The following is a 25,182-nucleotide window of genomic DNA, read 5'->3' as shown; positions in this document are numbered from 1 at the left end:
CTGGCAAACAACCCTTTTGACCCCCACTGGTGTCCCCCTTTCCTCCACATTTCTCTTTGTTATCTTCTACTTTGTGAGAGGTTCAAAAATTTCCAACACAGTAGTATTTAATTGACCCTCTTTTGACAACACCAAGAATCAAACTTTTTGCTCACCATTGGCTACAAGATTTGTTTTCCATCTAAAGCACTCATAAATATAGGGTAGTGTTATATGTTTAAGTGCCTACTTGATGAACTATCATTTATTCTCAGGTGTCTCCACTACAGTAATCTATACAATAAGTTGGGTTTCATCCAATCTACTCTCCATTTGACAGAGAAGGGAAAGTATAGACCATGATCACCTTCAAGTTGCTCTTATGTTTGGGTTCCTTGGATGACAAAGTATAGATGCTCTTTGCCAAAATGAGCATCTACTTTGATAAAAATGTGTTTGTCTTAAGAAAAAGACAGATTTTGAACATTTACAAAGTCCAATTTAAGTTCACATCAAATCTCTAAATCATCAGTTACCAAACCACCATTTATACATACCAACTGTATCACTACTTATCAATCAGTATTTACTAAGATATCATGTGGTACAGATCAGTACATTTTCCACCTGAGAATGGCAATCAAGAAAATCTAGGAGGAATCAACTGGACAAATGCAAATTAAATGACATTTTTGTTTGCTTTTCTGAGTGTTAACACAGTCAAAATAATAAAAGGAATGCTGATCTTTCAGCAACAATAAGAGCACAGAACACGGTGGGACGTGAAAAATGTGATCGTATAAGAGGTATTGTAACTCGAACAGAGGATATTACAGTGTTCATCGAGACGTCTGACAACCTGATCTGAGCTTGAGCCTCGGCGGTCGTTTCTATGTGCCTGACATTGTTCTCCCAATTCACCAAATGAACAAGTCTCAAGAATATAACTGAGCCAACTTGTGGGACAATCCATCAACCACCTGATCTGTGGCCTCAGATCCTGATTCCTCCTGATAGGGTAGACAACAGAGATTATTTTTGCAAACAGTTTCATGGATGAGTAGTCGAGAACATGCTCAATACACAACGGATCTTGAATTGGCTTTTGCATGTCAAAATGGATTCTTATGGAAACTTCATGATGTGAAACTAAATCTTTTAATAAGAGATCAGGATCAAGAACATAAGAAGCCATAATGAATGACATTGTTCATGATATGAAACTAGATCTACCTCCTTTGAAGAAATGACATCATTTAAAATAATATTTTTAATTTTGAATAATACTGTCTGGTACGGGCGGTACGTACCAGTCCGCCAACAGACCGGTACGCGGACTGCCCACTACCAGGCGGAACGTTGGATATCGCCCCATATCGAACGTTACGAGACCATATCGAGTGGTAATGGTTAAAATCGACTGTTACCGACATGTAACAGTGTTCCAATGATCAAATTGATTGTTGGAGCCCTTTGTCATGGGTTTTTAAACCCATACTCCCCCCCTATTTCACTCAATCTCACTCTCACACTCTCTTAAACTATTTCAAACTCATTTTTTCTCATATTTTCTTTTTTATTCTCACATTTGCACTCTCCTAAACTCTATAAAACAACAATTTATGAATTGAATCGAGATTAATTTGGGAGGATTAAGAGAAAAAACTTTTTAATAAAAAGCAGTACGACCAACGGTACGCTGATAGTTGGTCATACTTCTCTAAGCAATAATATGATACGGAGCAGCATATCAGTAGTGAAAGTAGAAGCTATGACATTCACCAATACATGCCTCAGGAGTCGCCTCATCAAATGTAATTTATGACGATCAACTTACGATCATCACCATATTTATGCACCAATGATATACGGTGTATCAATACACTATGTTGTGGGATCAATTTTAGGATTAGGTCCAACAAACATATCATATTGATATGCAAATGCATAGGATCAATGACTCCGATCCACCACCCGTTGAGGCCCATCGATCGTTTTGGTGGTAGAATCAACAATGAGGTATATTTACATATGTGATTATATAATCCATTTGAATTTTAAAGTTTATATTGTAACAAAATAATCTAATAATTTAAATAATTTTTCTGTAGATATTTTAATATTTACAGAAAGACAATCCGTAATGGATCGAAATACGAACATTACACAAAACTATTCCTCAAAGTCCGAAAAAAATATATGATACTATTCTTACCTAATTTACATTGATTTTGCTAAACTTATACTATTACTATATTTATTTCTAACGTAAAAATCCTATCATAACTTTTTTTTTCTATTTTTCAAGTGTTTTTGGAGGATTTTACGTCTAAATTAGGTATACCGCTCTGTACACCATATCGTACCATACCGAGCAAAGCTTAAAACTTCGATATGGTACAAAATTTTAATCATTGATTTAAAGAATTCTTCACATCTTGCCAGTACTATAAATGCAAATTCTTTGACAAGAGATCAGGATCAAGAACCAAATAATCTGTAATGAATGACATTGTTCACTTACTTGTTTATCCTTCCTTTGTTTGACAACTACACACTTGGAAGCACTGATGCTTTCACTCTTCAACAAGCTACGTGCACTGTGTTTTGACTTGCTTAGTCCATCAGCGACTGATGACTGATCTGACCTCACACCTTGCTGTGACTTAGTAGGGCTTTCGAGGGTGCTGCGAGCAACAGATTCAACACTTCGCCCTTCAAATTCATTATTTCGATCAGCAATGCTGTCTTTATTTGCACCAATCCTCTCCCTGGGAACACAGAAGATGTGATACATACAGGAAAGTTACAAGTTAAAATCACCATTCCATGAAATAGATTTACACAGTGAGAGAAACAATTCACAGAGAGCGCGAATAGACTCATCTTTCTTAATTACCTTGGCAAGGAAGCATGTTGCCGTTGGAGTGGAGTGCTTCTGTCCCCTTTACCATAATGCTCTTCAAGATGAGCAAATTGGCGCTTGAAGCGATCAACACCACTGATAGAAAGTAACTGGTTTAGGTAAGTGTCATCCAATTCTATACATATCTGTCATCATTAGTTACAGCAAGAGTATTCTGAAAACAGTCCAACACTTTGATAATTACCTTTATTGTTCATCCATAATAACAAACACGGAACTTGCAATAACCATAATCTATGTTACAGTGGGAGGCACCAACATGCTCAGGGTGAAATTTGGACATTATGGCATGGAACCTGATATTTCACTTGTAATATAAACAGAAAAAAACATAGCAAGGATTGCCATAACGAGGCATAAAAGTTGGTAAGGTTACTGACACTGGTTCATGCCAAGGCAAGGATATCTTGACACGAAGGCAATGCAAATAACTAGAACTAGTTGAGACACAAGGCTAGTGTCATATAGATCAGACCAGTACAATAAAAGTGCTCCATAAATTGAACACATAACAAAGGAAACTTTCAAACAGTCACTCAAACAGGAAATTATCAATTAATTGCAATGAAAAAGACAGGTTTTCAAGATAAGAAAATTAAAGAATATTCATGTAGCCTTTCTTGTTGCACAAATAATTTCACTGATAAATCATATGCATACTTTATTACTGTTCAGCAGTTTACCAAGACTACAGAACAACTAAATGTGTCTACCTCAGTAATGGACTCGACATGAAATACTAATTTCTTATGAGCATACAACTTATTAATATAGAACTTATCCAAAACCCCTGTTCCTAAAACTCTTTCATGAGTATGCCTATCAGTTAGCATCTATTCTACATCTATTTTCTCCACATAAGCTGCAAGGACTGGTATCCAGACACTATGATCTTTGTTAACAACAAGTGGTGCTGCACCAAGTCTATACATTTATGAGACTAACAACAAGGCAAATTAAACCAGTAAATAATAGCTTAGCATCCTGGATACATCTTACTCAGACTTACTAGTGAGGTTAGACTGAATTCACATTCACATCCTTAACATACCAAATAATGACATTTAACCAACAAAATAGTGCAGTACTTATTAGAATTTTCAGGCAATAGATATGATTGTATTTAAGCTGCACTGCTAGTGCAAAAAGCCATAGTATGATCTGTTAAGTCCAAAATGTGAATGAATTTCTGCAGAAGGTAGGGCTAATTCTCTTCCCCAGTATATTGATTATCTAACCCAACCACTCATTTGTAAGTCCTTGGTTAAGGAACTGAAAATAGTGACAAAGTGCAAACATAAAATTCATGAGAATACAAGCCTAAAAACAACAAACTTTGAATTAGGTGCATGTGTAAAATTTACTGCCTTTCTGTCTAGTAAGAAGATTCTCAAGACTCGATCTCAGGCAAAAGTGATTGAACAAGCAGCCTTGAGTGCATGTCCAAGTGTCTGATCTTTGCTCCTGAATAATCGTTTACTGATGCACAAAAGGCATATCCACAATGAAATCATTTGATTTGACACATGTTAGGTAAATAAGCATTATTATTAAATAATGCATTTTTTATATGGAACAACAAAAATTAGTTTGAGCATCATAATACTACTCATTGATAGATTCAGCTTAACTACTTAATTGATTAAAATTATGACCTATGAATGTGTTTGATGACTAACCTAGGGTACATAAAGTTAGTTTGATCTGCACCACGGAGATACTCCTGCAGCATCTGAGGATGATACTCCAAGATCTGTATGACACCAATTTATCCACCGTTTGTGGACCAGTACTTTATAAAGTCAAAGTACATATTTGTGGTTGTACCTCTCGATAGATTAGTTCTCGCACATCGTCCTTTGTCAATTTCCTCCTTTCAAACTCAAACTCAAGTTTTGAGATAGGTTGTGTTGAAGGTTCACGATCAACATTTGACAGACCTCGGAAATAAGGATCGGAAAGTGACTGAAGAGAGAAGAAAATACAAATCAGCATACAAGGTTCGATTCACAACATAAGGACAATAGACATGTCGACTTTATTTGGAAAAAAGGCATCAAGGTTACTGAATCCTATCTCTTCAGCAGTAGGCCGATCTTTAGGATCAAATGCAAGTAGGCGCTCCAGTAAATGGAGAGCCAAAGGATCCACACCAGGAAACTTCTGAGAGAAAGGAATTGTTGGCTTCTTCCGCATATTACTTAAATATCTCCTAGCCTTCTCATTTCGGATCTGCATCGTTAATTATCAATGGCAATGAGAGAGGAAAATGGCATATCTATTTCATTTTCCCTACAGAAAGAGAATATATATACAGAACTGTGAAGTAGAGCAACTCTTAAATAAGAAAAGTATAAAAATATTTTTTAAGTTCATTTAGGATAATTCTAAATCTTAATTTTTTTCACTAGTAGTAGAATAAATTAGTTTGGTCCTTGTCTTCTGTCATTAAAATTCTATTACAATTACAACTTCTAAAGAAGACTGCTAAACATTATAGAAATAATAATACAATTTGATTTGGTTAATAGCCTTATATAAATATGTTCCCTTACATATACCCATCATATTTATTTACCTTTAACATATCAGCCTGATAAATGACAAATCATCAGCTCACTCTTAGCTAATAAGTAAACAAGTTTGGTAGCTGTAAAAGGTCCCATGTCCATGCTGTCAATCACTCTTTCTAACATCCCTGATTCCTCATTCATTACATATCTAATTAATCTGTCATATAAGAACCATATATTAGGGATGTAAACATTCAGATTCTACATAGGACTACGATGTATATTATAAAGTATTAACATTTTATAATATTTTTGGTCTATATATTAAATTTGGTTTAAATGGATCTTCATCCAAGATATACTTAGCCAAAATTTGTTACAACTGACAAGGAAAAATTTATGTCAGTTCTTCCTGAAAATTTATGACATCTATGTCATTTTCACATAATTATTTTAACATAAAAGTAAATGGAGCAACTCCTATCTGTCAAACTGATATTTGTTCTTTTAAAACATAGAAAAATCAGTTTGCTTTTCCTGAAATCAGATGAAAGATAAATTCTCAGGTTGTGCTATGTATGCTTGGAATGTTCAAGGACCAAGTATAACCTCATAATTGAGTATCATCCACAAACAGTCACATCTAAGGACATGTTCTGAGATAATCACATTGACCCATAAAGTTAGTGATGCCAATGCCAATGCTAATGACAACCAATACGGTATAGGAAGCTACCAATACCATTTAAAAATCATATAACAAACTCCTTTGTCAGAAAAGGTAACTGAAATAACTTTGTTATGAATAGTATTAATCCTTGCATACCATAAGAACTTCAGAGTATTATTTTTCTACAAAACATTGTGCACCTTCCATTAGAGTTCTTAATAAAATAATAATAACTCTAGATCAATTCGCAGAAATTGATGCACCTGTTCGGGGCCCCAAGATCAATCAATGGTTAAAATGAATGGAAAATGTGTTTCCGAGAGTTCAGATTGACAGGGACTCTAGCAATTGACTTATTTGTATAGTATTCAACTAAACAGATCACAACAATATGTGTAGATGCCTCAGGCATTGAATTAGAGAATCATCCAGCTGGTACACAGTACAAATTCAAGGAAGATTTGTTGAGCTTAAACCATTATCATCAAGCAGGCTAAACATTTAGTTTATTAGGATTTCATGCCTGTGCTACTCTAACTTAGCTTCAGCAGTATATTTATTAAGCAGCTTGTTACTTCAATTAAAAGGACATATACATGCTTTCATAATGGACTATAAGAACTCTTTATCAACCTGCTCAAGAAAATTAGAGAATACGATGTAAAACAAGATGGGCATACAGTATGTTCATGCACCATATCTTTAAGTTTATCACTGTTATCAGTAAAGAAATACAAATGCTAACAATAATTCATTTTCCAACTTAGTCCAGTAGATGAATAAAGAGTTCTTTGCAAGCCAATTTGTCGATGAAGCATTTTCATTTTCATTTTAATTCTTTTGCCAAGAATGTAGGATCTTTAACACAAAAGTAAGATAAAGTCAAATATGGGAAACAACACAAGCAAAGATCGTTGAGAAATCTGATCCATGCCTGATAACACAAAGATAAAGAAAGGACAAACCCTGGCAATAGATTCAGCTGAAGGTGTGCCAAGCAGATCAGTCATGAGATCCAACTGATGCACCACATTCTTGCCTGGGAACACAGGTTTCCCTGTTAGCATTTCTGCAAATATGCATCCTATGCTCCAGATATCAATCGCGGGTGTATACTGCAAATATAAAATGTCATAGGCCATAATCATTAACTAGAAAGTACAATTCATTTGAATATTCGTAGAAGGCTAGAAGCAATATTTATTAGTCGTAAACTAATTTTATGAACCAAGGAGGTACTGTTACGAGGTATTAAAAAGTAAAATACTAACACTCAGTCCAATTCTTCTAAGAAACAAGGTGCTGCAATCTCAAATAAAATTATACCAAACTAAAGCTGAAATATTATTGAACACTAGATTAACAATATCCAGCTTCATTACTAAGTATATTCATCAAACCATTCACCTAGTCACAAATAGCAAGACATTGATGACCCAACTTCTGAAAGGACGATATTTCAAAAAAAATATTGATGTATACTTAAGTTTCATTAAAGGTTTACAAATGACTAATACATAGCTTTTGTTGAAAACAATACGAAAGGCACGATAAAAGAAAATGAGGAAGAAACCTACAAATTTTTAGAATAGTATGCCCAAAATGCCTTCAGCATGAGTGGAAATAACCATGGAAAGTTTCCTCAAATAAAAATTAAAGACTAATAAGTCATTATTCTGAATATCAGCTTTATTATTAACCATTGATCTGAAAATTTTCATATCAAGACTTAAACCTAAATCTTACTTTAGAGAAAAATGAGCCACATAATTCAGGAGCACGATACCACCTTGTTGCTACATAATCCTGAGGGTTAAAAAAATACAGGATTACCAACATAACAAGTAAACATTTGTTGGATCACATTACTACCCTGAAAGTCTTGAACTACAAAGTACATACAGTCCAAAATATAGCTGATGGTGCATCATTAAAAGCTACACGGGCAAGACCAAAATCACAGATTTTCAGCTTGCAGTCAGCATTGGCAAGTATGTTTTTGGGTTTTAGATCTCGGTGAAACACATTTGCTGCATATTAACAAAGAAAAAGAAGAAGACATCAGAATATTCATTGACCTACAAAACAAAAGTAGGGTGACAGTATATGAAATCATCAATAGTCTTTGACCTGCATGGATATACTTAAGAGCTCGAAGTAGTTGGTATAAAAAGAACTGGTGGTGTTCAGGTGTCAGATCATCATTTGCCTTTATAACCTGATGAAGGTCTGACTCCATCAACTCAAAAACAACATAAATATCCTTAAACTCCCTTCGAGATGGAGGAAGCATTATATGCTTGATTTCTACAATGTCAGGATGGCGGAGCAGCCTAAGCAGCTTGATCTCTCTTAGAATGCGAGTGGCATCAGAAATATGCTCGAATACATCATTGATCTTCTTGATTGCCACCTTCTCTCCAGTATGGGTGTCGATTGCAGCCCCAACTACCCCATAACTTCCTTTGCCAATGACCTCTTGTACATGGTATCTGCTTGCTTCACCATACTCCGTAAAGAATTCATTCTCAAGCACGGCCTGAATGGATCAGATAGATTGAAAGGCTAACTTTGATAAGAGAAATCGAACAGAGTATGTTGGAAGGATGAAAGTGTCAGACAGAAAACCGAGATTAAGCGTGAGAGAAATTCCAGGAGATGAGAGCAGTTTAATTGTGAAATTCAACCAACAAACTCACGAAATAGAGAGAAAGACAATAAGAACTAATGATCCTTGCAAGGGATCAATAAATGTTTAACAATTTAAAATTTAATCAAATCATAATAGAAAAACGAACTACGTGTTCTTGAAAGATGTATTTTCAAAGACAAAGAGAGCTCAAAAAATTCAATCAGCCCGGCTTTAGTACCTTCATAAACAGGTACAAGAGTACAATTTTGAGATTAAAAACATGTTAAGCTGTAAAAGAAAAACCCATTCTTGTCTGGAAAAATTCTGAAAAAAATCAAAAGAAAGCTAAAAAAATTCAATCCAAAGCCTTGCATCTCCGTATAACGGACGAAGGAAATGCATTTAAAATGGCATTCGAGAACAAAGAATTGGATAGCGCTAAAACGAATGACAGCATATAATTAAGCAAAGAAGACCGATTAGTTATCAAACAAATGGATAAATATTGATCTTTACAGCTAAAAGGAGAGAAAGGGAAAAATTAAAAGACCTTCCTTTGAGGATCCATGGCGACCTCCTCTCCCCTCTAAGCAGACCCTGATGAACCTAGGCCCAAAGATCACAAGCACCTCGATACCAACGAACAACTCCTCTTCCTCCTCCTCCGGATCGCCTTGTTAGGTCTGACGACTCGGCAGGAAGGGCGCAGGAAGAAGAGGCGGAGGCCATCCACGAAAGCCCCCTCTCCCCATATAAATGCGACGCCAGTGGCGAGGGTGGCGGAGCGGCGAGGAAGATGGGACGTGGGAGAGCAACGCAGCATGGTCGGGCCTACCCTCTCGCCCTGATCGCCAGCTCGCTCTCTCCGGCCACTGAAGAGTGGCAATCGCTACGCTTCGCTTCGTTTCATATATATATATATATATATATATATATATATACACACATATATATATATATACCTGAACGGGTTCGAGTCACTTTGTCATTGAATCCGATCCGAAGACTTCACTTTTCCACACGAATGGGTGAATCAGTTTGAAGCCCAGTAAGTAATTCTTAACGCATAAAATAATCCGACCCGTTTCCATCCTTCGAAAAACCACTCGTGGATTCGCCCTTCCCACCATTGTTTCTGTCGCAAGCACGAACAGTGCCGACATCTCGCAGCTTCCTCTCACCGCGCCCGACGATGGCTCCCAAGGAAACCCTCTCCATCGTAGGAGGAATCTCCCTCTTTCTCGCTCTTGCTTCCCGTTATCCTCTTCAATAATTCTAGGGTTTTGATTGCAGGAAGTGGCCGAGGATGCGGAGGAGGAGCTGGAGCCCCTTTTCAACTATGGCCGCGTACAGCCCGTGGATTTCCTCTCCTTCGAAGGTGAGTGGTCGCTTCCCTCGCTTTCTCTCTCTCTCGGATCCACATGTCTTTAGGGTTTCTTCTGTTCTTCTTCATCCACATGTCTCTGGACTTTGCCGCAGATGACGCCTTTGATTCCTCCCCGATCGTCTCCAATGGCAAGCGTAAGCGGGCCTCTGATCCCACCGTGAGTTGCTTCCTCATCTTTGAACTCTGAGGCTGTTTAATATCCTTTTATTTTGGAGGATTCTTCTTGGGGGAACTTTTGCATAGATTTGAACTATTTTGGGTGGACTGTAGGAGCTTAAGGCAAGGTCCGGTTGCGAAGCCATGGTTGTCTTAGACGATGATGAAGAAGATTTGAAGGCGCAGGAAGACGCGGATTGGTTGCCTCTGCCGCCCCCTAGGGTTCCAAGTTCAGGCTTGGGACTACAAGAAGATAGCACTCTACTAGAACTGCGGTCTGAATCGATCCTTACTTATTTTACACTTCGGATATGTAGTTTTTCCTAAAAGGTTGAGTTCGGCAATTCTTTAGCAACCATTTGCAAACTCCGAATGAAGTAGGTGATATTTGAACTGTGGGTTTTTTGTTGATTTTGCACAAGGATTAGTGATGTTAGCATTCAACAAAGCATGGAATTTTTAGGAGAGATCAGTCCGAGGAGAGCACATAGCAGATGGATGTTTTATGATGTGAATGAATTGTCCCCTATTTTTCACATTTTTCTCTCCTGTTTCCTTCATGCTACATATAGACTGTTCTGAGTTTCAGTATTAAAAAGGAGAACACATATTGGATGGAAGGTTTTGTATGTAAATTGTGCTTAGATCACTTCATAATGAAGTAAAGGGTTCTAGGGTATTTTCAGTTTTCTTACAACAATTTCAGGAAATGTCTTGGAATTGTTGGGAGTTGCTAAGAAGAAAGTTTCTAGTATTGAAGAACCTTCTTGTCATCTTCAGTTTATAAATTTTGCCTCCTCCAATTTATTAGTTTTAACCTAGATCATATTTTTTTTTTTCAAAAATACATATTTCGTATATTCAGTCATCTCAGTTTCATATGACTCAAAAGCTTTTTCTCTGTGCAATGAATAGCTCTCAGATCATTATTTTATTTCTAATCTTATAATGATAAGCATAAAGTTGAAATTTTAATGGACATGAACAAGAATACTCATCTATATCCTATGAGTTCATGAGAGACAATAAGACATTCAGCACATGTTATTAATGTAGCTTGTTGGTGTCATCATTTTTCTTAGCAACTCAAGTTCCTGAAATATGAATTTTGAGTGGTCTGCTGCAACTCATTTTGTCTTAACTACATTATTATTTTAGATTCTTACAGTTGTAAAAAACCTTACTATTTGATTCTCTCTATTTCTTCCAACTTTTTTGTCTACGATGCAGAGACCTTAGGGATTAGTGATTATTGCATAGTAAACCTATTTGTCAGTTAAGATCTACTATTAACTCCTGTCATTTGCAATCATGTTGTTGCATGCAAATGATCCTTGTTTGACTTGCCAATTCATGGAGGTTTTAACATTTTTTGTTCTCTTTCACTCTCTCGTTTGGTTTTTCCTTGAAACTCTGTGGTTAATATGTAGGTTTCCATACTTGGATAATGAATTTGTAATGTGCATATGCTGTTGTAGTGCCATGTTATCTTGCTGATGTTTTGATGCTGCTAGAACTTGTATGCTACAGTTGTATGCCTATGTGTGACTTGCACTCCACTATTTCAGATTTTCCATGATAATGTACTTGAACTGTTTTATACTTTTATTTGTAGATTACATAAGCAGGAATTAGCATCACTTGCTCAATCTGCCCAAGAAGTGCTGCAGCAAGTGGAGGAAGCTGCAAAAATGGAACATAATAATTCAGGAAAATCTGTTGAACAACTGCCAAAACAACAAGTTCAAAGACAAAAGATAGTTATATCCATTCAGGACAAAGAAGGACAAAAGCAATTCCGCATTTACACGGTATAAATTTATGATTTTTTGGCTAATTATGCTATGAAATTAGGGGTTGTCGCCTTTTGACAGTTTATACTTGGTAGATTTATTACCATGCTGTTCTGCAGTGAAGAAATGGAAGTGTTATATGTAATTAAGAAAGCTGTAGGTTGCACATGCTAAATTTTCTTAAAAAGTGATATTTGGATATTGTATATGAACAGAATCAGCTATTAGAGCTCGGATTTTCACTTCCATTATAGTTCTGATAAATCAACTGTGAACATTAGACTGACAGACATAAATGCTGAGTTCGACAGTGAGTTAAAATACTCTTCGATATATAAGATTGCTGATTTTGAGTATTTAGTTTGCTGTTTATATTGTTCTGAGAGCTATTTGCTGGGTCAGATCTTGGAATGAGTAGTCCAGGCCTGGCATCCAAAGGTTTTAGCAGGGAAGCTTTAACACTGGGGTAGGCTTTTAGTGGACTTTGTAGAGTATCTTGCCTATTATGTCTTCAGAAGCTCTCAGATAAGTTTCAGTGAGAAGAAAGCAAAACAAATATAGGAAATAGTAAAACAAAAAGGAGGAAAAAGAAGAGGAAGAAGATGGAGGGAATATCTCCAGATCTATTTTTAGAATACTTCACATATTGTCAACACATTTGCAAAATTTAAAAGGAGCTCCTATTCTTTTGTTTTTCCAACGCCTACCGACCACTGAACCTAGATTACAAATTTAACTAATCAAGCTAGAGACCTAGATTACAAATTTACCCACCACTGAAAACTTTGGAACTTTTTTTACTCAGAGACCTAGATTACAAATTTAACTAATCAAGCTATTTTGCATTCTCAAATCAAATTGATGAAAGCATTTAGCTTATGCCTTCTTCTGTCAAAATTTAGGAGCTTGTGCTTCCTTCCATAATATGTTGAGAACTCATTGTGCTTTCCATCATTTGGAAGATTCTTTCTAAAAGTGAATGACAACTAAAACTAATTATGGTTTAATAGGACCAATATTTCTCCTAGCCTATGTTGTCATTATTTGTCGGAATCATTTTTGTTGTCATTTTGTATAAAATTTTGTCTTTATGTAGTTAAGAAACAAATCTAACCATAGAATATAGTGCAATTTTCAGTCATATGGTTTGTTTCTCATATATCTTCCAGTCACATTTGTTGATTTGGCATGTATCTGTGCTCATATATGGTTAATGAATGACCTTTGTGCTAAGGTTCTTTTGTGTAAACAAACTAAACGAATCACCTTCTATTATTTTAAAGAAAAGTCAAAGGTAAAATATGTACAACAGTTCCTATGGGAAATTATTATTCTATGTACAATGCAATCTAGTATTCAGAGTTGGTCACTCAGTCTACACCTAAGTTGGCCTATCTAAAACAGTGACCCTGTGCAATTTTTCAAAAAATAGAAATTAAAAACAAGCCTGCATAATGTTCTTGAAAATTTTTCAGGAATCTTAGTTTCACCTTCCAAAATATGGTTTAGTGTGATGGAGACAGACTCAATTGAAATGCCCATGCTCAAAGGGTGGTCCATCGTGACTTTGGATAAGGCCTGCTCCTCCAATATTATTTGATGAGTTGAAGTACCATGCAGATGAATTTCTACTAAGTTTAATGTAGTTCAGAGGAGGAGGTTCCGGAAAAAAAAATTTTAATAGCCAAATGTCTGATGCTCATTCCTTGCTGTTAGATCATGCCCATTTTTTCCGGTCTATGGACTGTGGGGTTTGCCAAAAGGAGTATGTGCTCTTTGTTTGTTTTCTTTAATGGTCGATTGAATGTAAAAGAACCCTCTTCTTTTGATCAGACAAATAGCATTGAAATACACTTGCCTTTGTGCGTGCATAACAAGTCATTCTGCATCCATTGCTTAAATCCAAATGGTGTCTAAGCTGAGCAAATTGGTGTTGATTAGCTAAGCCGTTTGTGCAATATTTGTCCTGCAGCTCCTCTCTTGAATAATCTGCCACTTGGATCACACCTTGCTTTTTGCTAACAGAGGTTTTAGTTTTCTTGTAATCTTTTTTCCCATTCTATTGTTATTTATCTCAAACCAATTATTCACTGAATTCAGCTTCATGTTTTTTATTCTTGGATTTTGTAAGTCAGTGATGTGTCATTTATTCTGTAGAACCTAAGCACTAGTGTGATCACACAGTATCCCTGTTTTGTCCAGGATGACAAGTTTGAGAGGCTCTTTAAACTGTATGCTGAGAAGGTACAGGTCAAGCTTGATAATCTGGTCTTTTCTTTTGATGGAGATAAAATTAGCACAAATGCAACACCCGATAGCCTTGGCTTGGAGGATGACGATATCATTGAAGTTCATGTGAAATCGCAATAGAAACCAGGTATTATATGATTTTAGGTGCAGAACTTAACAGAGACAAGGAGTGGTTGATGACCTAAGATGTTTTATGTTAAATGGGCAAAACTATTGTTTTCTATCCCCTGGTATATTGTGCAAGTTGGACGTATATATGTACAAGACTCTGAATTTTGTAGATTCTGAACTCTCAAAAGTAAAACGAATGAGCTTCCACCTGTCAATACTTTTACCTTTCCTACTCCACCCTCCCCATTGTGAATTAATGAATGATGCAGCTTTTGTATGGACCAATATATAATGAATTGCATGTTTATTAATGTTGGATCATTGTAATGAAGGTTGGTCAGCTGTTGTTTTTTGTTATTTATATTGTATGTAAAAAACTGAGCCTGTTGTTGTCAAGGTCGTTTCCAGGGAAGCTATCAGGCTTCAGGATCCACGCACGTTTGACTTCGTCATATCTTGGTCATCAAGCAAGTCAAACTCTGGGGAGGTTCGGCCTGGCAATGCTCAGAGCTGCAGAATTGAATCATATTTTTAAGCTTTCGGTAAGCTGTACTTCTATGTGTGTGTGGATGCAATCACTCTTCAGTTTGCCTGATGTGTTATCTTTTACAGTATCAGATCATTCATGTCGAACTATCGATATTCTATGTGATATCGAAGGTGTGTGTTTCTAAAGCATCAATGTTATCCTTCATCGTCCTCGCAAGATGTGTTAACTGAGATGGATGGGATTGTCGAACAGAGCACTTTACTTTTGCTCATTGTGATTTGATGGACAGGACTCACCACCATATATGCTTGCTGTGTTTTGCTCTTGCGAGAGCGAGGGGCCCGAGTTAGTTAAAGTTTTGACGGGGAAGCAAGCATGATGGACGATATCTGGTGGCTCAAAAGGTCGGACACTTCCACGCAAAGCAAACATAAGAATTGCCTATATAAATAAATACGCACGACTGTTATTGTTCTTTGTAACGGCTGCACGTTCGTGATGTCTTTAGGGAGACGGAGGAGGAGATCGTATTCCGTTAGCGGATCGTTTCGGGCAACCCCGGTCTCCCTCGCACCGACCTCAGCACGAGACACTCCACCCCTATATATTCTCCTGTCTTCCCCTTCACATTTCTTGAAACGCCTCGTTTCCTCTCTGTCTTCTCTCGCCCTTTGACGAAGGTGAGACATCGCTCTCTTCGAGCTCTGTTACCGCTTCCGAGTTCTTGGTGATGTGATCCGTCTCTTTACGCCGAGTATTTTATCTTTGTTTTGGAGGATTTCAGTACATTGGTCTTCGTTTGCGCGTAGCTTGATGAACGAACCGATGATCCTGCGTTCGCGTCTCTTGTTGGTCGTTTTGGTTTTGGATTTTGGCGCACATTTAGTTCACTTGAATTGGTTTGTGGTAGATCGGGGAGTTCTTGTTGTATTCGTTTTCTCTTCTTTCTTCGATCTGACGAGAAATGCGATCTTGATGTTGAGCAAAATTAATGGTTTATTTGATGTTTTATGGTAAATGTTTCTTGATTTTATGGGTTCCGGTCTCGTTCTTGATTTCCTGTTGCTTAGTTTCTTGGTGTTGTTGTGGTTGGTCTCCTTAGCAGAGAGATCGATGCAGCAAGAGGTTGTTTCTCCCAGCAATGGCGACCGCCTCGGTTCTTCGATCACATCGCCGTCATTCGTTTCACCAGATCGACGGCCCCAGTCCCCCGTATACTTCAACAGTGGTGGCGATCTCCCGTGCACGTACCCCGTCTTCTCACCCGAGGACAGCTTGGCGCTCTTGAGCCCTTTTCTCCCCGCCTCCGGCTCTGTCTCGTTATCCCCCTCGTCTGTTTACTTCGATGAGGTGGAAGCCGCCGCCACCGCCACTGAAAACCGCCTCTACCTGGCCCGACTCGCCCTCCAATACCAGGAGATGACCGAGAACTACGACCTCTGCCTCTCCCACCTCCGCGACGCCGCCGAGGAGGTTGAGTCCCTCCGCCGCGAGAACGCGAGCCTCCGAGCGGCCAATGTAGAGCTTACAAGGCGGCTCGGTCTCCTCGCCGGGAAGCACGGCGGTCGTGTGACGATATCCGCGGCTGCGGCACTGGCTGATGAGTTCCGTGGACTCAGCGTCGCCGAACCACCGCCCGCCGAGGAGAGCCCCACGAGCGTTCTCGCCTTCCAGGAAAGCGTCAGTGGCTGCCAGTTTACGAGGACGCCGGTTGTCGAGAAGCGGGTCTCGCTGCCTAAGAGCATCTCGATTCGGTCCAGTGGGTACCTGAAGCTGAACCCGGGCGGCGGAGCCACTTCGGCTGCGAACCGCAACGGCCGGTTTCGCCTTTCCAACCCCGTCATGATCGGCTCGGTATGCATACGATTCCCCCATGCCTCATAAATATCTTGTGAAGAACTTTGGTCTCTTTCTACATTTTTAGGCCGTTGGTAAGAGTTGGTGCATTTACTCTGCTATCATTTCTGCTACTACTTGAAGATATGCTATATAACTCTCGGAGTGAGATGTAATAAAGTAGAACACATATCTCAATGTTGTGCTCCCGATCATAATCATCGGACGGCTCACTCACATGATCGTATTGCATGTAACAGAGCTCAGTGATCTAGTGATCCTTCTAAAAATTTCGGAGTATATTTTGATGTACTATGTAGAAGATCTCAGTGCTCATCTCATATTTTACACTACAAAGCTTATCAATCTTGCAAATCATATGTAACCATAAAGAAAAAGAACAACTTAGTAATTCATGTACTTAAATAGTGCTATATGTTTGATCATTGTCATGGATGTCTCTTCACTCGTATTTATTGTATATAGTTAAGCAAACTTCTGATATCCATTTACGATGATAGAACCAGGCAATCGTTGTTTCTGGCTATATACATATTTACTTCGTTATCGTCTATGCGATAATATAATTCTCTTTGATTGATTGGGAGCATGTAACTTAATCTTTTGTTTGCTTAACAAGAAGCAGCAGCGGGTGTCCGTGGGAGGGGGAAGCACCAATAAGAAGGGCGAAAGAAGCAGAGGAGAGGACAAAGAAGAGGAGGGGGAGGAGGGGGGCGGCGGAGCAATGGAGGTGGAAGTCTACCACCAGGGGATGTTCAAGACGGAGCTGTGCAACAAGTGGGAGGAGAGCGGGGAGTGCCCCTACAGCGACCACTGCCAGTTCGCCCACGGCGTAGCCGAGCTCCGCCCTGTCCTCCGCCACCCCCGCTACAAGACCGAGCTCTGCCGCATGGTCGTCTCCGGTGGCACCTGTCCTTACGGCCACCGGTGCCACTTCCGCCACTCCCTCTCTCCCTCGGACCACCAACGCCTCCTCCTCCGCCCTCAGTAGAGATTGCTGCTGTTCCTATATCCTACTCAAAACATACGTAGCATGGCAAACATATCCTCTGACCGTAATTAATGACAATAAATAAAAAAGAAACAAAAGCTTACCACAAAAATGAAACATTGAGTACCGAAGTTATGTTCTCCCCCTAACCAAAATTATTACGAATGCTGAAGGAAGAGTAGCAGATTTAATCCGTTACGAGTTGGTGTGAATATGCATAAAGAAAGCAGGCGATCCCGTATGGTTCTGTTTGTAAATGGCTTTTGCTCTGGATATGTTTGCCTTAGTCAATAATCAATGTGTGTAGATGTAAGTATGGCATAGAAATATATGACTCATTGTCTAGTGAGGGTGGAAGAGAACTGATGGAGTGATTTCTTGGTCTTAGTTTTCTGGATTTTGGTCTGGTTTAAATTTCCTGTGGAGAAAGACTGGTGGGATCGTAGGAGCTGTTTCCCATTTCTCCTTTTCGATTTTCTCTTTCTTCTTATTTCTTTAATTGCCTCCACCAAACTCTTGTAGTCATTGAGATACATGTGGATGCCTTTTGAAGCAACGAGTATTTGTCAATCGTCTTCTTTTCTTTTCTTTTTTTTATTTTCTTTTTACCGTTTTCTCATCATTGTTGCCTTTCCCTTACTGCGAGAGTTGCTAAGCAAGAAATCATATGCCAATCCACCAGAAAGATTGGGCAATGTGCCGCTTGAATGGGTTGTGAGAAATTCTGTGCCGAAATGATCATAGGCTTCCAAACATTCAATACTTCCCCTACCATGACTGATAGTTGAGCCATCAGAGCAATCAGAGAGAACAAAGTACTAACAGATTCTCTCCCAGTGGCAGTGGCTTATTGGAAAATATTATTATAATAAAATAATTCTTTTTTTATATATTAAAATATTTTTTTTATTAAAATATCAAAGTTATGAAAATAAATATTAAGAACAATAAATCAGTTACAAAGTGAAACACTAAAATTTTTACATGAAAAATTCAATACGAAAAAAATCACGGAATCGTAGTCCACTTCAAACTTTCACTATCATCAATAATAATAATATATTTATAGTAAATCTTCTCTAGAATAACCAGAGGATCGTAATAACATCAAGAACATAGATCTTGGCTTAACATTAACATATCATCATCATCCATAGATAAAATATTAGATCTCACAAAGTGGGTATAGTTGAAAAGTACCTTAGAGAGAATAAACTGTAGATCGGTACCATTAAGATTATAGAGTTTATTACAAGGATTCTTCACATAAAATTTGAGCTAAAACCAACGAAGTTTAGCCACTCGATCATCTAACAAAAAAACTCAAAAACCTTTACTTTTTCTCTCCTTTTCTGTTTGTTTCTTTCTCACGTTGTCGTTGCATGCACGCACGCACCTATTTGCTGCTATTATTGTGCACATCTCTATAGTTTTTTTTTAATAAATCAGATTTAGGCTTAGTGCCCAAATCATCCGACCCACATGTGGGCTGGACCAACAATTCTCCCCCTCGAGCTCATATGGTGGGTTGTACTAAGCCCGCTCTTCATCTATATGCTTCAAGCTTCTCCTTAGATAAAGACTTTGTCAACATATCCGATACATTCTTATTGCTATAAACTTTTTCCTAGTTCAATTCTTTCATCTTAAGCACATCACGAATCCAGTGATATCTAATATCAATATGCTTGGATCTAGAATGGAATGTAAAATTCTTGAAGAGGTGAATGGTACTCTGACTGTTATAGTAAACAATATATCCTTCCTGTTTTAAGCTCAATTCCTATAGAAACTTTTTCATCTATAAAGTTTCTTTGCAGGCTTCAATAATTATTATATATTCTGCTTCTGTGGTTGATAGAGCAACACAATTCTGTAACTTAAACTGTCAAGAGACTACTCTCCTACAAATCATTAAGAATCCCGAAGTGGATTTCCTAGAATCAGTATCACCTGTCATATCTACATCTGTGTATCCCTCTAACACAGGTTTATCACTGTCAAAACATAAACACAACTTGAAAATACATCTTAGATATCTTAATATCGATTTCACTATTGCTCAATGTTCCTTACCAGAGAGAAATCAGTTGATAATTCCAACTGCATAAGTTATATCTAGTCTATTACAAATCATAGCATATATTAAACTACCTATTGCAGATGAGTAAGATACTTTGGACATTTCTTTTTTTTCTTTATCACTTATAAGATATTATTTTGAACTAAGCTTGAAATAACCTATAAGTGGAGAATAAATTGTTTTAGATTTACTTGACTCTTTCAAGAACCTTTTCAATATAGGTCTCTTGAGATAGTCAAATCTTTCTTTTCTTCCTATCACGAAGAATTTTCATACCAAGTATTTATTTTACCGATCCCAAGTCTTTCATAACAAAAGACTTACTTATCTCTCTTTTAAGCTTTTTAATTTTATCAGCATCATAGCCAATAATCAACATATCATCAACATATAGTAGAAGAATAATGAAATCATCTGAAAATTTCTTTATAAACACACAATGATCAGATGTGGTTCTGTTATACCCTTGGCTCATTATAAATGAATCAAACTTGTTGTACCACTATCTGCGTGCTTATGCTTGTTTGAGTCCATATAAGCTTTTCCTAAGCTTACAAACCATATTTTCTTTTTCTTTAACTTTGAAACCTTTTGGTTGCTCCATGTAAATTTTTTCTTCTAAGTCACTATGAAGAAATGTTGTTTTCACATCAAGTTGCTCAACTTCTAAATTCAAGCAAGTAGCCAAATTAAGAACAATTTGGATATAGGACATTTTCACTATAAGAGAATATTTCTTCAAAGTCAATACCTTATTTCTGATTGAATCCTTTCACAACTAGTCGTGCCTTATATCTTTGTTGTAAACTTATTTATTCTTAAGAACTTTCTTCTCTTAGGTAATTTTATGAGTCATAAGTGTGATTCTCAAGCAAGAATTTTATTTCTTCTTATATAGCTTTAATTCACTCATTCTTATACTCCTATAGAATATTTTCTTAGTATGTTTCTGACTCTCCCCCATCAGTAATATACTCATGTGGAGGATATCTAGTAGATGGTTATCACTATCGTGTATCTTCTCAATGAAATCTTAGTTGGTGGTAGAGGTGTCAGTTAGTTCAACATCATCAAGAGCACCATCATTGACATTCTCACCATAATCTTCTTGTTCATCTCCCCCATAACCATCATGAACTATAGGTGATGGAGCTGGACTCAAACTCCACGGAATATAAATAGAGGTTTTTGGCTTCTTAACATTATCATCATCATCAAACAATTGGTCTTCAAGAAATATAATATCTCTACTTCTAATAATCTTCTTATTCATTTGATCATATAATCTGTACACAAACTCTTTATGATCATACCCCAAGAAGATATATACTTTTATCTTATTATTAAGCTTGGACCTCTCATATTTGGGAATATGAATAAATGTTTTACACCAAAAGACTCTCAAGTGATTATAAGATATATCATTTCCTTTCCATACTCTCTCTAGAACATCACCTTTTAAAGTGACTAATGAAGAAAGATTTATCATGTCAATTGTAGTTCCTATAGCCTCCCCCCAAAATAACTTAAGTAACTTGGCGTGGGAAAGCATCTATTGAATCATTTCTTTAATAGTTCTATTAATCCTTTCTACTACACCGTTTTCCTAAGGAGTTTTAGGAACCGTTTGCATAAGTCTGATATCATAGAACCTGTATTAATTCTTAAAATGACCTTTGTACTCACCATCATTATCTGCTCGAACATACTTTAGCTTTTTGTCAATTTCTCTTTCAACACTGACATGAAACTTTTTGAAAATATCGAGTACCTTATCTTTAGATTTCAAAGCAAAAATTTAAATTTTTCTAGACTGGTCATCTATAAAAGTAACAAAATAAAGAACATCTCTAAAAGTTTTAAATATGCATGAACGACAGCTCTATGTGTTTTTCGCTAAGTAATGATCATAAGATTTAACAGATGTACCTTACAACTCTGGTAAAAACTATTTTCTAGCAAGAGTTTGAAGTTCATTCTCACTGATGTAATCAAGTCTCTTATGCAAAAGATTTATACTTTCACACTTCTAAATTGCATTAATCTATTTTTTTGTGTAACTTAGCTTCCATAACGTAAAAGAGTTTAACTTCTTTCCTCTTACCACAATTAGTGAACTTTTAATGAGTTTTCATTTGCTTTCACTAAAATAGTGTGTAAATCCCTCGTTATCAAGTCTGTCTGTAGGTATCAAGTTAAGATGAATATCTAGAATATGTCTGACATCTTTAAGTATCAATTTGCTCCTAATACTGGTCTTCAAGTAAATATCTTCAATACCCATAATTTTAGATGTACCATTGTTTCCCATTCTGACATTACTAAAATCATCAACAGTGTAAGATTTGAAGAAATTATCATGAGAAGTAATGTGAAATGAAGCACCAAAGTCAATTACCCAGTTACTATTCTAAGTTGCAAGACTTATACAATCGTCATCACAAATAATAATAATATCACCTTTAACAGTAACTATATTTGTCTCTTTCTCATTTTTCTTCCTTTCATTCTATTCTCGATTCCAAAACATCCACTCTTTCTTCATGTGACTTGGTCTATTACTTCTTCCATGTCTTTCTTATTTTTCAGTAACAAATGCACTAGAAGAAGATTCCCCATGTTATTTCCTTTTGGCATCTTATTTAACCATATCTATAGTTAGAGTCTCCTTTAGCATAAAGTTACAAATTATCTCTATATACATTTCCCAACTTTCTTGTATCTCATAATCTATATTCATTTTCATAGCAACCAGTTTATTTACAATAGGCTTATGTGCTCAATAATGTTACCATCATCTTTATATTTCAAATTTATAAATCTTCTAACGAGAGAAATTCTATTTCCCACTATCTTTTTGATAAAAAAAAGTTTTCTCCTTTGCCAAATAACATCAGCTCTGGTTTCATCAGAAATATGCTCATACAAATTTATGTTCATCCATCTTCTAATATAAGCAATAGCTTTTCTATATTGAATTTCTCATTCCTCATCTTTCATAGTAGAAGATTCATTTTTAATCTTGGTGGGCTTATATAAATCTTTGCAATAAAGTAAATCTTTCATCATATGCTCTCAAGTAGAATAATTTGATGAGTTCAATTTAATTATACCATCTGACTATTCAATTTCAATCACACAAGAAAAAAACTAGCACCAAATAACTTATTGCTCTGATACCATTTGTTATGAAAAACTATTATAGTGAAATAATTCTTTTCTCTCTTTGTATTAAAATGGGTTCCTCATCAAAATATCAACTTGTTATCAAAAATAAATATTAGCCAGAGTAGCATAAATAGTAGAAAAATAAATCAGTTGCAAAGTGAGATACTGAAATTTTTATATGAAAAACCTAATGCGGAAAAAATGACCATAATCCACTTCAAACTTTCACTATCACCGATAATGATAATATATTTATCGTAAACATTCTCTAGAATAATCAGAGGATCACAATAATATCAAAAATATATATCTTGGGTCAACTTTAACATATCATCATCCAAGATAAATTTCATGAAGAGAAAATATTAGATCTCAATGAGTATAACGAGAAAGCATCTGTTCGCTGCCCTCATTGCAAGTCTCTACAATTTTTTTTCCTTTTTAATAAATCAGATTCTTTATACGGGTTAGACCTAACCATTCTGCATTCTGCATCGTAAAGTAAGGTATAATTGTGTGTATCGCTTATACTTTTTCTATCTGATTGTAAAGGTATGTGAGTTTCTGCTTCCCACGTCGAGGTTCATATTATGATCGTATAACGAATCAGTAGTGAAACAAACAGTAGGGGAACAAAAATTATAAAATGGATAAAAACTTCATATTTTTACCATTTTATGGATCAAAGATGGGTTGGGATAGTGAATTGCACTCAAAAATCAGTTTTTGGCTCTTCTTGGTTTCCCAATTAAAAGCTTAATATCATACCATTTAGCAAAAATAGGATTATTGATTTATTATTAAAAATATTTAAGCTTAATTATGTCCTTTTGATATAAGATTAAACAAGAATGAGCTGAGTCAGAAAATAAAAAGATTATATAAGATGTTGACACCCACTCAAACTCTCATTTGACATTGAAAAATTCATTCTTATGTCTTCTTTTTTATATTTTTATACAAGGTACCGTATGGTATAGGCAATACGTACTGACCCGATGGTATATCAATACGTGGACTACCTGGTATAGTTACAATGCTATAGTAATATACTGTAGCACTACTATAGTGCTATAGTGATGTAGTAGTGCTATAGTGCTATAGTAATGAAAAATAAAATAAAATTATTCGGTACACTAAGGTGTATCGCTTGGTACGCCATGATGTATCGCTCGGTACACTGATACCGTACCATACCGAGTCTGGGTCGAAACGTCGGTATGATACGGTATGACGAACCTTACTTTTATATATACACATAATTTTTTTACACATAGAATATATTTCCTTAATATATCAGGTTAGAAAGACTAATCGCTTATGTCATCTTCTTCTTAGAACGATCATGTGGTAAACATTTCTCTACTCGACTTTAACACGGTCCATTTTCACTACTTATCTTTTATTATCTTAAGACCGTTGATTTAGCGTTTGCTAAACGTCATTCTTGACCTCTTCAATCATAGAAAAGAAGAGAAAAAAAAAAAGAAGAAGAGAGTAGCAATTTATATATATAATTTTTATTTTGAGAAGCAACAACTCCGACCAAGAAAATTGATGCCCAAGGAGCCAAGAAAGGGCGGGTTTGACTAATCTATGTCCATAAGAATTGCCTTTTATTCTTCTTTGATGGCTAAAGATCAAAGAAAACAATGACTTCTAATTTTGACTACTAGTGTGGGTTGAATTCGACTCATACCTCAATCCAACTCATGCCATGGATATGGAATATGTAGTCATATTTCTCATTCAAGGCCATTGTCTACTGCAACCATTGAAGGTGCCGCCATGGAGCATTCTACTGCGAAGAAGACCATGTCCTCCATGTTAATGGTGGCTCTCCTCTTCTCGGCGCTAGTAATCTCTCCATCGCAGTCGAGGGAAGTCCCAGTTCATGGCCACCAAAGCACAGGTATGGATGTTTTCTTGTTGGCTTTCGAGAGTCATGCATAGCTTTGGGGCTTATCCATGGCGTGATAACATGCAAAACGTAGGTGGGGATGATGCTGCGAGCACGCGACGACTTACCAGGGGCGTGCCCTTCAATCCACCTCCTCCGGCTGATAACTCCGGGAATCCATGCGGTTGTGGGCAATGACAGAACCATCTCGGAGGCGCTTAGAGTTGAAGAAGCAAGAAATTGATATATAGATGATTTATGTGTATGCGAAGATGA

The 25,182-nt window shown here is 36.7% G+C and overlaps 3 protein-coding genes across 5 annotated transcripts; 2 read left to right on the top strand and 1 right to left on the bottom strand.

Moving 5' to 3' along the window:
* Positions 1–555: 555 nt before the first annotated feature.
* Positions 556–9,608, bottom strand: LOC103981173 (mitogen-activated protein kinase 9-like). The gene is made up of 11 exons (XM_065147171.1): positions 9,271–9,608; positions 8,219–8,627; positions 7,991–8,118; positions 7,835–7,894; positions 7,054–7,203; positions 4,984–5,137; positions 4,733–4,872; positions 4,585–4,658; positions 2,879–2,980; positions 2,504–2,750; positions 556–989 (listed from the first exon to the last, which is right to left on the bottom strand). Exons 1-11 carry the CDS (start codon positions 9,286–9,288, stop codon positions 915–917), a joined length of 1,557 nt encoding a protein of 518 aa, XP_065003243.1. The 5' UTR covers positions 9,289–9,608; the 3' UTR covers positions 556–914.
* Positions 9,609–9,795: 187 nt separating this feature from the next.
* LOC103981172 (uncharacterized) lies at positions 9,796–14,632 on the top strand. The gene is made up of 6 exons (XM_009397799.3): positions 9,796–9,939; positions 10,014–10,098; positions 10,200–10,264; positions 10,378–10,538; positions 11,879–12,074; positions 14,259–14,632. The coding sequence occupies exons 1-6, from the start codon at positions 9,913–9,915 to the stop codon at positions 14,424–14,426; spliced, it is 702 nt and encodes a 233-aa protein (XP_009396074.2). The 5' UTR covers positions 9,796–9,912; the 3' UTR covers positions 14,427–14,632.
* Positions 14,633–14,762: 130 nt separating this feature from the next.
* Positions 14,763–18,506, top strand: LOC103981171 (zinc finger CCCH domain-containing protein 9-like). Of its 3 annotated transcripts, XM_065146300.1 has the most exons (5): positions 14,763–14,959; positions 15,030–15,311; positions 15,416–15,587; positions 16,010–16,761; positions 17,390–18,506. In XM_065146300.1, exons 4-5 carry the CDS (start codon positions 16,021–16,023, stop codon positions 17,753–17,755), a joined length of 1,107 nt encoding a protein of 368 aa, XP_065002372.1. In that variant the 5' UTR covers positions 14,763–14,959; positions 15,030–15,311; positions 15,416–15,587; positions 16,010–16,020; the 3' UTR covers positions 17,756–18,506. The 3 variants fall into 3 exon arrangements, with proteins under 3 accessions (XP_065002372.1, XP_018680503.2, XP_065002371.1); XM_018824958.2 differs by having other exon boundaries at positions 14,763–15,311; positions 16,013–16,761; XM_065146299.1 differs by having other exon boundaries at positions 14,763–15,311.
* The last annotated feature ends 6,676 nt before the right edge of the window (positions 18,507–25,182 follow it).

Source organism: Musa acuminata, chromosome BXJ3-4 (genome assembly GCF_036884655.1).
Source record: "Musa acuminata AAA Group cultivar baxijiao chromosome BXJ3-4, Cavendish_Baxijiao_AAA, whole genome shotgun sequence".
Taxonomy (NCBI): Eukaryota; Viridiplantae; Streptophyta; class Magnoliopsida; order Zingiberales; family Musaceae; genus Musa; species Musa acuminata.
Note: the sequence above shows the minus strand (reverse complement) of the source record. Positions and strands in the feature narration are given on the sequence as shown.

Coding starts and splice junctions, on each gene's coding strand:
- LOC103981173 (XM_065147171.1), bottom strand. Junction 7,895..7,990: donor CATCAGCTATATTTTGGACT/GTATGTACTTTG, acceptor TTTAACCCTCAG/GATTATGTAGCAACAAGGTG. Junction 4,659..4,732: donor GAGAACTAATCTATCGAGAG/GTACAACCACAA, acceptor GGTGTCATACAG/ATCTTGGAGTATCATCCTCA.
- LOC103981172 (XM_009397799.3), top strand. CDS start 9,913: ATGGCTCCCAAGGAAACCCTCTCCATC. Junction 10,265..10,377: donor AGCGGGCCTCTGATCCCACC/GTGAGTTGCTTC, acceptor GGTGGACTGTAG/GAGCTTAAGGCAAGGTCCGG. Junction 10,539..11,878: donor AGCACTCTACTAGAACTGCG/GTCTGAATCGAT, acceptor TTTTATTTGTAG/ATTACATAAGCAGGAATTAG.
- LOC103981171 (XM_065146300.1), top strand. CDS start 16,021: ATGCAGCAAGAGGTTGTTTCTCCCAGCAATGGCGACCGCCTCGGTTCT. Junction 16,762..17,389: donor ACCCCGTCATGATCGGCTCG/GTATGCATACGA, acceptor AACAAGAAGCAG/CAGCGGGTGTCCGTGGGAGG.